This window comes from Hevea brasiliensis, chromosome 6 (genome assembly GCF_030052815.1).
Source record: "Hevea brasiliensis isolate MT/VB/25A 57/8 chromosome 6, ASM3005281v1, whole genome shotgun sequence".
Classification (NCBI taxonomy): domain Eukaryota; kingdom Viridiplantae; phylum Streptophyta; class Magnoliopsida; order Malpighiales; family Euphorbiaceae; genus Hevea; species Hevea brasiliensis.
Genome location: NC_079498.1, coordinates 106,306,934 through 106,322,404, shown reverse-complemented (window position 1 = coordinate 106,322,404; position 15,471 = coordinate 106,306,934). Strand labels below are relative to the sequence as shown.

The 15,471-nt window shown below is 34.3% G+C and overlaps 2 protein-coding genes across 3 annotated transcripts; both read left to right on the top strand.

The window, feature by feature from the left end:
- The first annotated feature begins 1,797 nt into the window (after window positions 1-1,797).
- On the top strand, window positions 1,798-8,474 carry LOC110668098 (putative hydrolase C777.06c). Of its 2 annotated transcripts, XM_058149065.1 has the most exons (12): window positions 1,800-2,449; window positions 3,442-3,566; window positions 3,708-3,820; window positions 4,549-4,590; window positions 5,870-5,925; window positions 6,076-6,152; window positions 6,662-6,781; window positions 7,164-7,240; window positions 7,327-7,390; window positions 7,542-7,592; window positions 7,809-7,857; window positions 8,069-8,474. In XM_058149065.1, exons 1-12 carry the CDS (start codon window positions 2,266-2,268, stop codon window positions 8,185-8,187), a joined length of 1,077 nt encoding a protein of 358 aa, XP_058005048.1. In that variant the 5' UTR covers window positions 1,800-2,265; the 3' UTR covers window positions 8,188-8,474. The 2 variants fall into 2 exon arrangements, with proteins under 2 accessions (XP_058005049.1, XP_058005048.1); XM_058149066.1 differs by lacking the exons at window positions 7,164-7,240; window positions 7,327-7,390 and having other exon boundaries at window positions 1,798-2,449.
- Window positions 8,475-11,645: 3,171 nt separating this feature from the next.
- Window positions 11,646-15,018, top strand: LOC110668090 (protein indeterminate-domain 7). The gene is made up of 3 exons (XM_021829182.2): window positions 11,646-12,807; window positions 12,902-13,298; window positions 13,730-15,018. Exons 1-3 carry the CDS (start codon window positions 12,603-12,605, stop codon window positions 14,763-14,765), a joined length of 1,638 nt encoding a protein of 545 aa, XP_021684874.2. The 5' UTR covers window positions 11,646-12,602; the 3' UTR covers window positions 14,766-15,018.
- Window positions 15,019-15,471: the final 453 nt, after the last annotated feature.

Below are 15,471 nucleotides of genomic sequence, written 5' to 3'. Positions count from 1 at the left end.
AAAAAAAAACTGTTTATCAAACCATGAAATTAAATTCAATATTTGTTTGCCGAGACTAATATTCAAACATATAACAATGAAATTAACAATAAAAAAAAATGCAATCCCTATCCAGGCTCTGATATCAATTGTTATATATATATAAATTAAATCGTTATAGATTACATGATTAGATAATATGTCTACCTAGAAATATGCTTGTATCCATAATTTTTTATGAACAGAATAGAGAAAAATAAGTGAAAGGATAGGTTCACAGCTTTCAATATCCACGGAGTTCAAATTCTATCTGATATTAAGGCCTCTTTCTTAGTGAGCTAATGGGCAGCTAGACCTCTTATAAACTTGCCCAATCACATAATCTAATCTATTTAGAAATTATCAATTACTAAATTTATTATTTGATATCATTATTTAACCTGTCTATGAGTCTAGCAATTGATTATTGCTAATTCATATCCAGATACAAATAAATAATCTAAAAAATTTTAAATAAAATTAGAAAAATATACATAAATTTATAATTTTTCTAAATCGTTCAACTAACTAAATTATAATTTAAGTTGTCCACGTACTTCATTTTATTTTCTTTGGCGACCATTCTACGTAGAACTTGGTAATAGACTTTGCTTGTAAGACTAAGACCGTGTAATACAAGCAGGAATAATAATAAAATAAAATAAAATAAAATGAAATGAAATGGATGTTAATTATATTATATTATTTTCCCAATAGAAATTTGTGCTATATTCGATGTTGACATTTGAAATAAGGAATTTAAATTTGTTATAAATTTAATATATTCATGATTCTAATCAATTAAATAAAATGTATATTTTTATAAATTTAAATCTCATATTTCAAATTCTCTTACTCAAACACAAATTTTAAGAATTTTTGCGTGAATTTTATTAATTTGTAGTTCGTGAATATATATATATATATATATATATATATATATATATATATATATATATATATATATATATTATTGAAATTTAAAGTTTATTTAATAAAAACTCTTTTTTAATTTTTTTTAATTCTTAATAAAAACTTGACCTAGGCCATTTATAAGATTTTGCTAAACTTTAATGTTTTTTTTATTTTTTATTTTTTATATATTAATAATAAACCCTTTTTTTAATTTAAAAAATCATATTAAATAACTGGTTCAATTAACTAGAATAAATTATAGTTTAATTTTTAAATTTTGATAAGGTCTATAATTTAATCATTTTAGTTTTAAAATCAAATAATATAGTTTCTAAAATTTAGTAAAATCTATTATTTAGTCTCTCTATTTAATTTTTTATCTAATTGAAAAATGATTAAAATATTCTTAACTTTCTCTATATATTTTCTAATTGAACAATTTATTTCATAATGTTTTGTATTATAATAAAATTGTCCATTAATTTAAATTTTATAAATAAAATAATCCCTTAATTTAAACTATTTTGTTAATAATATAAAATCTGATTAAGATATGGGTTTTATCAAATTTCATAAATTAAATTATAATTTCCCAATTATTTGATTACTAAGCATAATAAACTTTAGAACTACATTTTCATATGGTTAAAAGATGATTTTCTTTTTTTTAATTAGTGAAAATTTTCAATTTTTTTTTTAAGATCAGCATATCATTAATGGGCTCAAAGGAAGCAGTACACAGCAGGCTCAAAGGCCCAAAAACACATTAGCTTAAAACTAAGAGGCCCTATTGAAAACTACCCAGTCCATGAGACAAACGGCCCACGGCCTCAACCCAGAACCCTTGAGCAGGAAGTTCAAACTTGCAGACGCCGACCGAAGCATGTGGCGGAACCAGCACCAACCAAGCGGCGGCCAGGGATGACCTCAACACCAGGACGCACACGCAAGGATCGCTTAACCATGGCAGCCGTGAAAAATTTCAGTTGATATAAAACTATCCTGTTCACGAATTTTTATTTTTTAGATATTGTTCTTAGCTTGACGACACAAGGAACTGAAGTTGGAGGCCGCCGCCACCACCAAAGCGTTGTCGTTTCGGTTTCTTATATTATTTCTTGGAAACCCTGTCAACGTTTTTCTTTGTCTTCACCAACCAGAAGACGAATCCTCCACTCCATACTCTTCGAAACCAAAAAGCCACCTTTCCCATCTGAAAAGCGTATTTTCTTTCAGCTAGTCCTCTTCTTCTTTTCAAAATTTAAATTTACATTCAAAGAATTCTAAAATCCCAAGTGACAGAAACCAAAAAAATTCGAGCTTGCTCAAACTATGGTCCAATTTCTAGGCACAGTTCGTGTATCTCCTTCTCTACCCAGTTTTGATCACCACGGACGCCAATTCTCTTTCCAGAGCTCTTCACTTTCACTTTCCCGTAATGGGCTCTCTCCATTTTCACTTTCCAAAAATGGGTTCTCTCTATCTAAGAGGATTCTGCGAGCTTGCTTTGTTTCAAGTATGTCCTTCCTAGAATTTACTAGTGTTTTATTTCTGTTCTTTGTGATTATTGATTGGCTATTTCGTGAAATCAAATGGGTATTTATGATTGCAAGAATACGTTATTTTAGTTCAAACATCATTAGCATTTTAAGCCAAATGTTTGGCCCTATGTGATGGCTTCTCCTCTTCTAACTTTGTATGCATTAGCAAGTTCTGTATTGATTCAAGTTATATCTTATCCTTGGTCTTACAAGAATCACATAAATGTTATTTGAAGCCTTATTCTTTTATGTGTGGATGAATGCTAGGCAGCAACTAAATATGAATGTTAGTATTCTGAGCTATCCTTGGCTTAAAAGCCCGGTAGTAGTGATTGGATTACTTTGCAGCTTAGAGGGCCTGTTTTGTAGAAAGGAAATGTGAGGAAAGAAAAGTGAGTGTGATTACAAGGAAAGTAAAACCCCTATAGTTCCTTATAAATCTTTTTCATAGGGAAGGGGAAAGAAAATGGGAAGAAAAGTGATGAGAGAAAATTATTATATTTTTACTATTATTCTCTTATTGAATAAATAAAATTACATTAAAAAAATAACTAGGAGAAGAAAAAAACATTATTTTTCTCTCTTTTTCACCCGAAACAAAATGGCACAAAATGATGTTTAAGCTTTTTCCACATAAATTCTCACAATTCTTTTTCTTTTTTTCTTTTTTCTTTTTACCTTTTCTTGCCATTTTCCTCTCCCTTTTCCTCACTACAAAACAGGCCCTAATAGTTTTTTGATACGATAACAAGCTCCAATCTTGATGTCTATTATGGCTACAAACAAGATTTTGTGGGGTATTTGTAGAACGAATTATAGAAAGAAAATGATTCCATTAATTTCAAGATGCCAATTTCTCTGCCAGTAGTGCAAGTGTTGGTGGACTTCACTTTCATATATTATCATGCCGTTTGCAGGGTATGATGGTATCCAATGAGTCATGTTTTGACCAGGTGTTTAATTACAGATGCAGGAGGAAATGCGGATGCACATTCACCCTTAGAACAATCTGAAATCATATTCATGGGAACAGGAACTAGTGAAGGGATTCCACGTCTCAGCTGCCTTACTAATCGTTCAAAGAAATGTCCGGTATTGCTGCAAACCATCCTAGCATTAGCCCTCTTTTAAAGATTTTATATCTAATCCTTTGTTGAATATGAAGTGACTGCTTAAATTTTCTACCAGATGCATTGATTGTTGCAAGACTGCAAATGCTCCTTGGTTTCTCAGGTGTGCTCAAAAGCTGTGGAACTAGGTAATAAGAACAGGAGATTGAACACAGGCCTCCTTATTCGTTATTCTGGGCCGGGTGAACGACGCAACATTCTAATAGATGTTGGCAAGTAAGTCAAAGATACTTATAGCTTTGACTATTTTATTTTCATATAAAAATTTAAATGGCTACTTAACTGTTACACTAATGCTAAGTTCTATTTGGCTAAGCATGCATTCCTATATGTGGAATTTCAGGTTTTTTTAATCAATATTAAATGCTCATCTTTCTGACATCTTATGATTTTCAGTTGCACTTTCTTTTATAATTTTAGCTATGGATTGAAATAGGATGTGGAATGAAGTTATCTTCAGCTTGGTATTCCTTACTTCATGGATCATGTATTAAATTTGGGTTAGCCTTAAAAAATGATAGCATTGGGTTCTTGTGATTCTTTGAATTTTTGTAGACGATAGTAAGTTAGCATTGGACGGGGAGGAGGGAATGATTTGAATTGTGGAAGCTCTTTTTGTGGGATTAATGTACATGTTGTCATTTGTATGCTTAGATTGTGATTGAAAGTCAAATTTCTATGCGCAGACATAATGTGACAATTAAACCTTTGGGGCACAGATTGATGATTTGGTGTAATTTTAATTCTTCAGGTTTGATGCATGTGTCAATTTGTTACCTATTGTAGGGAAAAAGTCTAAGATATTTAAGTAATAGCAAATTAACTTTGTTCCTGCTGAATAATGTGGCCAACCAAGTTCCTGTTGACTGAGTATTATTTACTGGTTTGATTAATTACCCTTTATAATTTGATCAAACTTTTTCTTTGCAACTTATATTTTGCAGGTTTTTCTACCATAGTGCTCTTCGATGGTTTCCTGCATTTGGGTTAGTTTTCATTCTATACATTTACTCCAATATGTTATTTTGGGGCTCCATAGAAATTAGTTGGTCCTTCATGATCTATGACTCTTTCACTTGGGCAAATGTATAAGGGAATATCTTAATAAGTTTGGCAAATATTTAAGGGAGAATCCTGGTTCATTTTTTATTTCAACTAATGACTTAAGGCTGAAGTTGTTCTGTTGTTTTCATGCTCCAATGGCCTATTGTTGTTTTCATGCTCCAAATTAGGGGAGAGCAGTTTTCGGTTTAAACCGAAAAACCAAACCGAACCGATTAATTCAGTTCAATCGGTTCGGTTTTAAAATTTTATCGGTTCGGTTCGGTTTATAATTTTGATAATTTCGGTTAATCGGTTCGGTTCGGTTATTTTCATAAAAAAATAAAAAAAAAACCAAACCGAACCAAAATTATTAATATATATAGGAAATAAAAAAAAAATCGAATCAAATTGAATCGAACCGAATCGAACCGAACTGAAATCAAAGAAAACCGAACCGAACCTTAAGATTTTTGAGTTTTGATTTCTAATTTTTTTTTGTTTTTATGTTTTTATTATTAAGATTTAATGTTAAAAATATGAAATTTTATAAATTTCGGTTTGATCGGTTTAAAACCGAAACGAACCGAACCGATGTTTATCGATTCGATTCGGTTCGGTTTTCTCTTATCAATTGAATCGGTTCGGTTCGGTTTTTAAAAATTTTGATTTTCGATTTTCGGTTTTGTCAGTTCGGTTTGGTTCGGAACCGAACCGACCGTTTGCACACCCCTACTCCAAATGCTCCAATGGCCTATTACTATGTATAAATAATCAACTAGAAACTTCTCAATAACATGCAATTACTTTATAAACAATTGAATAGTTGTTCATGTAATCCATACAAACAAGAAAAAGGAACAACTCATGACCAAGTGGAATACAAAAATTAGAATGCGGAAAAAGCACCTCAAGGATTGCATTTCACATATACAGACATGATGATCATTGCCAAATAAGATAAAAGGGCACAGCTGTTGAAATCCTATTGCCAGGCAAGTGCTCCATAGATATACCACACCCACTTTGACACTAGCAAAAAGAGTATATCTTTTGCACAGTTCAGTTTGCTATTTGTTCTGTTGTTAATTTGTCTTTTAAGTCTTTAATAGTTCAAAGAAGTGGTGGAGGTTGTGGGGTAGCTTATTGAATTGCTAGTTCTTTGCTGGTTCTCTTATATTGGATACAGATATTGTCATGCATTTGCCTTTTTGTTTGTGTCAGGTTAAGAACAATTGATGCGGTTATTATTACTCATTCTCATGCTGATGCAATTGGAGGTCTCCTACATTGACACTTTCTAGTGTTATTTAGTGAAAAGAAGAATGCTACTCTGACAAAGCAATAAGTTTCTTCTCCTTTTCAAATAGAAACTCACATGTTACCTGACACTAAAGAGCATTCTTTTTCTGCTTAAATTGCTTACTTAGGTCTGGATGATCTTCGGGATTGGACAAACAATGTGCAGCCTTGCATCCCAATCTACGTTGCACAGCGTGATTTTGAGGTAAAAGGAACACAATTTTGCCTTCCTTTTGTAGATCTCCCATTCTTTCCTTCCGAGTTTGCTTTTGAAGCTGCTAATATTATGATAAGTGCATAGCATGTGCATAAAATGTAATCTAATGGTTATTTCAAGACCAAATTATTTTTAAGAAGTTCTTTTCCCGGCATTACCGTGAACCTAGAGAATTGAAAGTTTTAGCTCAAATTTTATTCCTAATAATTTTTGTGAATATGTTATTAAACTATGTGAAGAAATCATTGTTTCTCTTTATATGTTGTAGAATGATCATCGCAAAAATAGTATATTTGTTTTCCTTCCTTTCCTACTATGACCATTTTTGTTTGGATTGGTGTATGAAATAGTCTTCTGCTATTAATCTGATAATAAACATGCCTGTCTATCTGAAATGATCAGTCACTGGATATTAAAATTACTTTGCAGAAATCATTGATTTTGTGAAATATTTTGTAAATCTCAGAACTGATTGTATGATGGTCAAAACAATTCAGGTGATGAAGAAGACTCATTATTATTTGGTGGATACGAGTGTCGTTACAACTGGTGCTGTTGTCTCAGACTTACAATTTAACATCATACATGAGGAGCCATTTGTAGCATCTGATCTGATGGTATTGATACAGTTATTGACAAATCTTGTGAACCAAACCAGTAGTTGTGACAGATGGATTTGCCAGTCAAGAGGAATTACTTAGAATTCTATCTTGCAGCCACAGCAAAACAGAATTGTTCAATCTTTAGTTGATCAAATTCTGGTTGTGTTTTAAACTGTTCAATAAAATTTAATGTCTTCTGGCACCAATCTTTGCATAGTTAGTTGTTGATGTGGTCTTGCTTGTCAGAGCACGTGATCATACTTCTTTGAACTTTCTAATCTAAACACCAAATAATTTGGAATGGAGCATCTTTCTGATTTGAGTCCAATATCATGTTAACAAGTAAAAACAGAATACTTTACTCTCTAAGGTGAACCATTTTCATTTATTGTTTCAGTTTACCCCTTTACCAGTGTGGCATGGTCGTGGTTATCGTTCCCTTGGTTTTCGCTTTGGTAACATATGTTACATAAGGTATTGCTTCCAAGTGTCACAAGATTTTGCAAAGTCACTTCATTTACTTTTCTTCTCAAATTCTGGAGCTAATCCTTTGTTCGCAGTGATGTTAGTGAGATACCTGAAGGAACTTATCCACTACTCAAGGACTGTGAAATTCTGATTTTGGTCTCTCTCTCTCTCTCTCTCTCTCTCTCTCTCTCTCATATGCACACATGCATAAAAGGGGGCGCATGAACACAATCACTTGCATTTGCCATTTTTTCATTGCCTCATCAATGTTCTCCCTTTCTAGCTTCTATTTCATTTTTTGTTTCAGGATGCTCTGAGGCCTGATCGGTCTTCTTCAACACATTTTGGACTTCCAAGGGTATGATAATTTATATAATTCATCAGGGGATGCTACTTGTTCTTTAGTTTTCTCATTATACTTGTTGGTCTTTTGTGCTATTAAAAAAAATATGACATTATAACCTCTAGCTTTCTTGCTCAATAAAATTTCTTATTTAAAGAAATTGTTGCTTTTTTTTGGTTGTAAAATTTGTTTGTTATTAGGATTTTATACTTATTCTAGCATTCTTTTCAGGCGTTAGATGAAGTGCGGAAAATTCAACCAAAGAGAACACTTTTCACAGGTACGTGTAATCATTGTGGCTTTTCCATCTGGAATCCTAACTAGTTTCTGGCTTTCTGCTCTTTCTCACTATGATGTGGTCAATTCCATTTTGAAGGGGTTCAAAATTCAAATGGCCCTATAATATGCCATTTATTAGTGAGACTAATCATCATTTCAGTTGAATATTATTCTAGAGAAAATAATTTGCTTCTAATTTTGTTCTTGTGAAGGCATGATGCACCTGATGGATCATGAGAAGGTAAATGAGTATCTTCTGAAATTGATGGAGACAGAAGGGCTTGATGTACAACTAAGCTATGATGGGTTGCGTATACCAGTATCACTTTAACTTGTCATAATTCTACTTCCATCCCATTCTTTTTCTCATTAAATACATATATCATAGGGTGTATACCCTTTTTCTGAAAAGTCTGTTGGTTCCTCATGAGCTCATGCAATATAGTTTCAATTTGGGAAGTGATAATTTCCCCTTAATGCTTTGAATATTCCGATGTAATTTGCTTTCAGCTTCAATGCTGCCTGTCTTCGTGCGGCAGTCTATAACTAAAACAAGTTTTTGAGTTGATGATTTGAAATAATTGTGGAGGCCAAATGAATATTTTCTCATCTTATCAATGTCAAATCTAGAAATAGCTCAGTTGCTTGTGACTCTTCAGGACCTACTCAGAACTTTCAGAGATGTTTGGATGGTGCTACACACTTCTGTCCTTTTATTCGTGCGCAAGCAATACGGTTTAATGAAAAGAAAAAGACCTTGATTCCATTATTTGGCTATCTGCATCTGAGCACTTTCAGAAAGGGCCAGCCAAGGCCCAGCTCTGGGCTTGAAGCAGAACCGGTTGACTGTTCCGGTTCCAGGGCTAGGGAGACCGGGAGTGGGATTGGACCTAAGGGTCTCCCTCGGCCTGGACCCGGTTTCGATTTGGTAAGGTGTCATTTAGTTTGGTTTTAATCAAATTCAATGGTCAATTTTTTTAAAACTTTCCTTCTTTAGAAGAAAACTTTTGTTTTCGGCATGAAATTGGACCGGTCAATTTTGATTCAATTTCAATCTGATTTTAGTTAAATATTAAACTAGTTTAGTTCTGATTCCGGATCAGACCGTGGCCACCTACACCCTTTAGCTATTGGTTTTTGAATGATATAATTGTTGGTTGCTCTTTTTTGAAATGATAAGGATTCAATCAAAATCCTGAATGCTAACTTTTCTGAAAACATAATCCAGGCTAATCACGTCAGGAGCAAAATTTCCAAAAGTGTTGGAAGAAAAAATAGTGGAAACTGCACGATTGTTGGATACAGAACCTGGTGAAATCTGAAAGTGAATTTTTGTCTAAGTAAAAAAGATGGGTTGGTAGAACAAAGTTATGTGAACATGTCTGACAAGGTTCAGGAAAAGTTACGTAATAATAGAGATTATCATTCAAATTGTCCACGCTGCAGGCACCCTCACGATAAGACATTGTGACTTCAAAATGGGGCAGTGCTGGTGATGACAGGTTTGTACATTTTTCCCAATGAAAATTGGCCACGTGTGTTGTGGTTCAAAGTTGGAGTCTATGATCAGTCCTGCTCAAGGGAAAGTGAAGCTGACAGTGAAATGGGAAAATGTTAAAACGACAAAAAGAGGAGAATATTACACTGCTTCGCAGGTTCATAATTCTCCGTGAACTCTGATTCTCTGACCGACAACGTAGCGTTCGTATGGTTAATACTTAATCAGGTGCACGTGAGGAAGATGGGGCCTAGCATGAAGGCGTTCACGTGTTCGAGAAATTATTTTTGTGGGACCGCTGAATTATCAATTGTGTGGAGTGGGACCTATTGCACTCTTTTATATACCTTCTCGTGAAGCCTCAGTTCATTTAATTTAATCAATTATTTTAAAATACAGTGATAAAATTCAAACTCATTTCATTTTAAAATGAGAATTCAAATCGAAATTGAAATCTTTATATGATAATTATTTCACTGGAAAAAAAAATAAATTCAAAGTGAAATGTCTGAATCAAAGAACTTCAACTTGGGGAAGTATTGTTAGGTTTGAGTGATGGACTCAGCAAAGTTTGTGTTATGCACTCAAAAGAAAACACCAATAGAAAATCTCAATTTTGTATTTGTTTGAACCTAACGTAATACTCATGGAACCTAATTTTGTATTTTTCTTTCAAAATTAAGTGAAAAAAAATACAAATTAAGGGTACGTTTTCTTGGCCCTCACAGTCCAGGCCCTGACCCAAAATCCACAACTCTAATCACCTGCAAAATATATATATATATATATATTATATTGAGGAGTACATTGTCTCATGTAAAACTTGAGTAAACATCTTTCTTTAAATTATCTTTTAGAGTAAAGTCATATCCGATCTATTTTCTCTACAAATTATTTATATATTACACCTATACTATGCATCATGAGAATAAATTCCTCATTTAATTTATCATCTGCATATATATGCCTGGAGAGGGAATATTTGCCATGCATAATAAAAGTGGAAAACCATCCTATGCCTTTTTGTATATTATTATAAGAACAGTAGAAATGAGCTGGGAGCATATTCATGAGGCTAGCTAGGCCCTAGGGTCGAGCAATTAATCCCATTTCAAAAACTTGATCATTGAAGAATAAAACTAGAAAATGACAAAACATAACAGCAATTTTTTTCTTCTTTTTTTAAAAGTTTTCCACCTATTATTATATGGGAATGAAAACTCATCGAAAATGTGAACCAACACAAAGACATAATAATATATTTATTAAATCAACTAACCATAGAGCAGTATATGGTAAATTATTGGCAGCACCCAGCAGCCATGTTCCTATAGTTCATAAACTATTTGTCATTGTTGATGACACAGCACTCAGGTATTCTTTATTTTTACGTAGCTATATTTGACATAAATTCTCCAATTGAAGCATTTCTGGTTTCTGTATGCTCAAAGTTCTAACAATCTTGTGCTTTGTGTCCGTACATAAACTTCACAGCTACCAAGCAAAAGAAAAGCATTGTTTACATTGGTTGACTTGACACGATCACTGGTGCCCCTAGTCTTCGAAGTCGTAAACCAACACAATCAAGCTCTACCTAGCTAGCTATAGCTTATTGACAATCAAGTCAACTTCATATCGTGTTTCATGGCTTATACTCCAATGTTCTTCCGTGAATTTTATCTTGGTCTACAATGATCATCAAATATAATCTTCCACATCATTAATCGATGGCACGAAAGCACAGTAATTTCAGTTTGCTTATTAATTATATATAATGGTATAAATAATAAGAGAAAATAATCAACTTTTTTTATGATGGCCATTTTCTCCTAAACCCAAGGTTTTCGGTCTCAATAATCTGCAAAAAGAACTACACCGAACTTGAGATAAGTTTTAAGGTGCTAAGAACTGATACAATCAAGCTGATCAATATTCTCATTTATAGGGAAACAGTGTTTAGTCTCACACTAATGTAGAAATTAAATTTGGGTCGAAAACCTCGAACACTAAATGCCTATCACCAAGCGACCACCCAAGGTGGTAGACAAATAAAAATTATAGGCACCCTGTATACATACCTCTATTTTATATTGGAGTAACCATGCAAAATTGTCAGAAATTTCAAATATATATATATTGTTAAATTTCAGCTACTTTATGTATAAATAATAGTCCGAGTGATAATGAAAGAAATATAGTATATAATAAAATATTTATATATATAAATAGAGCTTTTGGCCATGCCTGTTGGAAATTAATAATAGATCAATCATGGCGGCTGTAAATGTAGAAATCTGTGAAGGGTGGACTAGCCATGATGTAAACTTATTCATCCAAAACCTAAATCTTTATCTCTCTCTCTCGAGATTGATATAGAAATGATGCTTTCTTTTCACATATGGGTTTCCTTTACATTTAGCTATAACTTCATGGGAGAAGGGAAAGGTGGGAAAGGTTTTATAAAAAAGAGTGTTATAATTTTTTTTTTACCAGAAAATTAAATCTTTGTTAAAAGCAAATAGACAATAAAGAAAAGAGGAGATTTTTCTGGGGTTTGGAGAAGAGAACAAAAGAAAAGACAGAAAGTGCAACGTCAGAGTTCAGCCTTAGGGTTCCCTTTGGTTTTGTGTGGTATATTGTTTTGGACTCCTTCTCGATCACGCAGAGGATATACCCAATCCTCATCCACATCTCTCTCTCTCTCTCTCTCTCTCTCTCTCTCAGTTTTCTGAACTGGTTTTCTCTTTCCCTCTTTTGTTTTTGTTCATATTCGTGTGGTTATAGCCGTATTTTCTTGGTATAGGAAGCAGGTTTTATTGAAAAATCAAGAAAAAAGAAGTGGCTTAAGGATCTTGATTCAGTTCTTGTTAATAGTCTTTTGTTCTCTCTCTCTCTCTCTCTCTCCTTGTTTCTTTTGAGTTATCAAAAAAGCTAAATTGTCTCTTTGGTTGAAGCCAAACAAAGAAGAAACTATCAAGTTGAATGATAAGGGTTACTAGTTTTAAAGACTAGCTGCTGCTATATTCTAAGCATTTGAGAAATCAGTTTCAGCTTCTTTATATTTGGGGTTATTTCTCTTTCCAGTTCTCCCTTATTTTAGCTTTTTCTAGTTTGGATTTTTCTCTTTTATCTTGTATTCTTTGTCTTTAGATCTTTCATACCATTTTTTACATATTAAGAATACCGGAAGATCCATGGCCCATGATGCAACCTTAAGCTTTCTAGAACTGCTTATCTAAGAGAAGAAGATGATGAAAGGTTTGATGTTTCATCAGCAAAATCAACCACAAGAGGAAAGCATGTCTAATTTGACTTCAGCTTCCGGCGAAGCAAGCGTTTCTTCAGGCAACAGAAATGAAACTTGCACCAACTATCCTCCTCAACAATACGTCGCTCCTCCAGCTCCTCAAATTCAACCTGTCAAGAAGAAGAGAAACCTGCCAGGAAATCCAGGTTTCAAATCATTTTGACGCCACTAGTTTTATTGCTTATTATTTATCTGTGTCAATTATCTTCATTTTCTCTTTTTGGTGGGTTCTTCAATCAGACCCAGATGCAGAAGTGATAGCCTTATCACCCAAGACTCTAATGGCAACAAATAGATTTGTATGTGAGATCTGTAATAAGGGATTTCAAAGAGATCAGAATCTTCAGCTTCATAGAAGAGGGCATAATCTGCCATGGAAGCTGAAGCAAAGAACAAACAAGGAGGTAAGGAAGAAGGTGTATGTCTGCCCAGAATCTAGCTGCGTCCACCATGACCCATCAAGGGCTCTTGGTGACCTGACAGGAATCAAGAAGCACTTTTTCAGAAAGCATGGTGAGAAGAAGTGGAAATGTGACAAGTGCTCAAAGAGGTACGCAGTTCAATCAGATTGGAAGGCTCACACCAAGACCTGCGGCACTAAGGAATACAGATGTGACTGTGGAACCCTTTTCTCAAGGTAACTAATCGCATATCCTTTTATGAAATCTATGCTTGAATAAGTGTCCCTTGCTCAATAGTCACAACAATTCACTAATTTAGCGAGAGATATGAAATAACTAAACAAAAAGAACTTGCATTAAATGCTTCCTTTTTTCAAATCCCAGACAGAAAGGTGCCTTGCATAGCAAAATTTTAATTGCAGTAGCTTAGGTGGACAATCTGTCACTAGTTCCTAGAGTAAAAAGAAAAGAAAGGATTGCAGAGAGGGCGGGGCGGGGTGGGGGGGGTGGGGTGGGGGGGGTCGGGGAAGAGAATGAAGAGAGAGAGAGAGAGAGAGAGAAAATCAAGTACTGCTGGCATTATTGTTAAGGCACTTTGTGACAGGTTTGCTTTTGTTTTCTTGTGGTGTGAATTTTTGTTTTCTGTGCTTTTTTCTTTTTTTTTCAGGAGGGACAGTTTCATCACTCACAGAGCTTTCTGTGATGCCTTAGCAGAGGAGAATGGAAGAGCTATCGTAGGCGCACCAAACTCAGTACTCCACTCCGCTCAGCCCGCTCCAGGTTCTTCAACTAGTCATAATATAAATCTCCAAATGCCCCAATTCAATGCTACCAGTACTCAAGGCTTGCATGCATTTTCACTTAAAAAAGAGCTACAAAGTTTTAGTCTAAGGCCAGAGTTACCACCATGGCTTGCTTGCCCTCCAGGACTAGGGGCTGGGGCTGGTCCTGGCCCACCACATCATTGGCAGATACCCGTTGATCATCTCTCCTCCTCCTCATCTTTGATCCTTACCCATCACCAAGAATTGAGCCCAAACCCTAACCCTAGTCTTGGACCCGCTCTACCACATTACCATGCAGCTCCATCCCCACACGTGTCAGCTACTGCATTGCTGCAAAAAGCAACTCAGATGGGCGCAACCATAAGCGGTAAAACTGCCGGCTTGATGAGACCCCACCACTACCAGCACGACGAACAAGCTCACGTGTCTTCCAATTCTAGCAACAACAATGCAAATACAACTGGTTTTGGTCTGAATTTGTCCTCACATAAAGAGCTGCCAGGTGGCTGGTCATTTGTTGATGGCCTGCAGGCTCCTTTTGGGAATAAAGCTGGACTTGCTGTTCCTTCTGGTTCTACTACTGCTGGTGCTAGTGGAGCACCCTCAGGTGCCCTTATTCAAGAAATGATGAATTCTCTATCTTCTTCTTCTGGGTTTGAAGGGACTAACTCTTTCGAAGATGCATTTGTTAGCGGGGTTTTGAATACTAAGAAAGGTGGGAACTTCCATGACTCTCTCTCAAAAGCAACAACAAATGATAATGGTGGTGGTAGTGGAGGAGGCGCTGGCGAGGGTTTGACTAGAGATTTCTTGGGTCTTAGAGCTTTCTCTCATAGTGATATACTGAGTATGGCTGGTCTTGGCAATTGCGTGAACGTTTCTTATGAGCAACACAAGCAATCACGTAGCCATTCGTGAAGGATAACATTTGACGACTTGGGAGAAGGCGACGCATAGATTAATGAGTCAAACTTATATATTTATATATATATATATATATAATCAAAAGGTAATTCCTCTAAGAGTCCACGTCCCATAACCGAGACGATTCAGTCACATATCGACCGAGATGGTTAGGTTAGGTGATATTGAGTCAAACATTACATGATTTAGACAAAAAGAGTTTGCATTTTGTATTTAATAGGGAATGACACTGGTAATATTTTCCTTATTTTATAATATTTAGGGTATTCAAAAACTAGAAAAAAAATATTTTTTACATACAAATTATTTTTCATAAAATAAAGTCTATGTATATTCGTTATGATATCCGATGAAAGATATCAAGATAACCACACTCATATATATGTTCTAACTCAAATTTAAATTTAAAACTTTAAAGTTTTGAAGATGACTCTAATATTACTAAGTTAAATCTCAATCTATTTACTCTATAAAGACTAATTCATTAACTCTTGAATTAGACATTTTTTGTTCTCATTCTTCCCTTTGATAAGAAATATGGGTGCAATTTCATTCTCTATATATGTAAACAATAATGAGAACAATAAAATGCTTAAGCTACACACTTGATAAAAATAATTATTGAATAAGTCTCTTGGCTACAATATTTATGAGATTTAAGTTTGAAGCCGTAAAGTTGAATTTCATTTAATTAATTGCA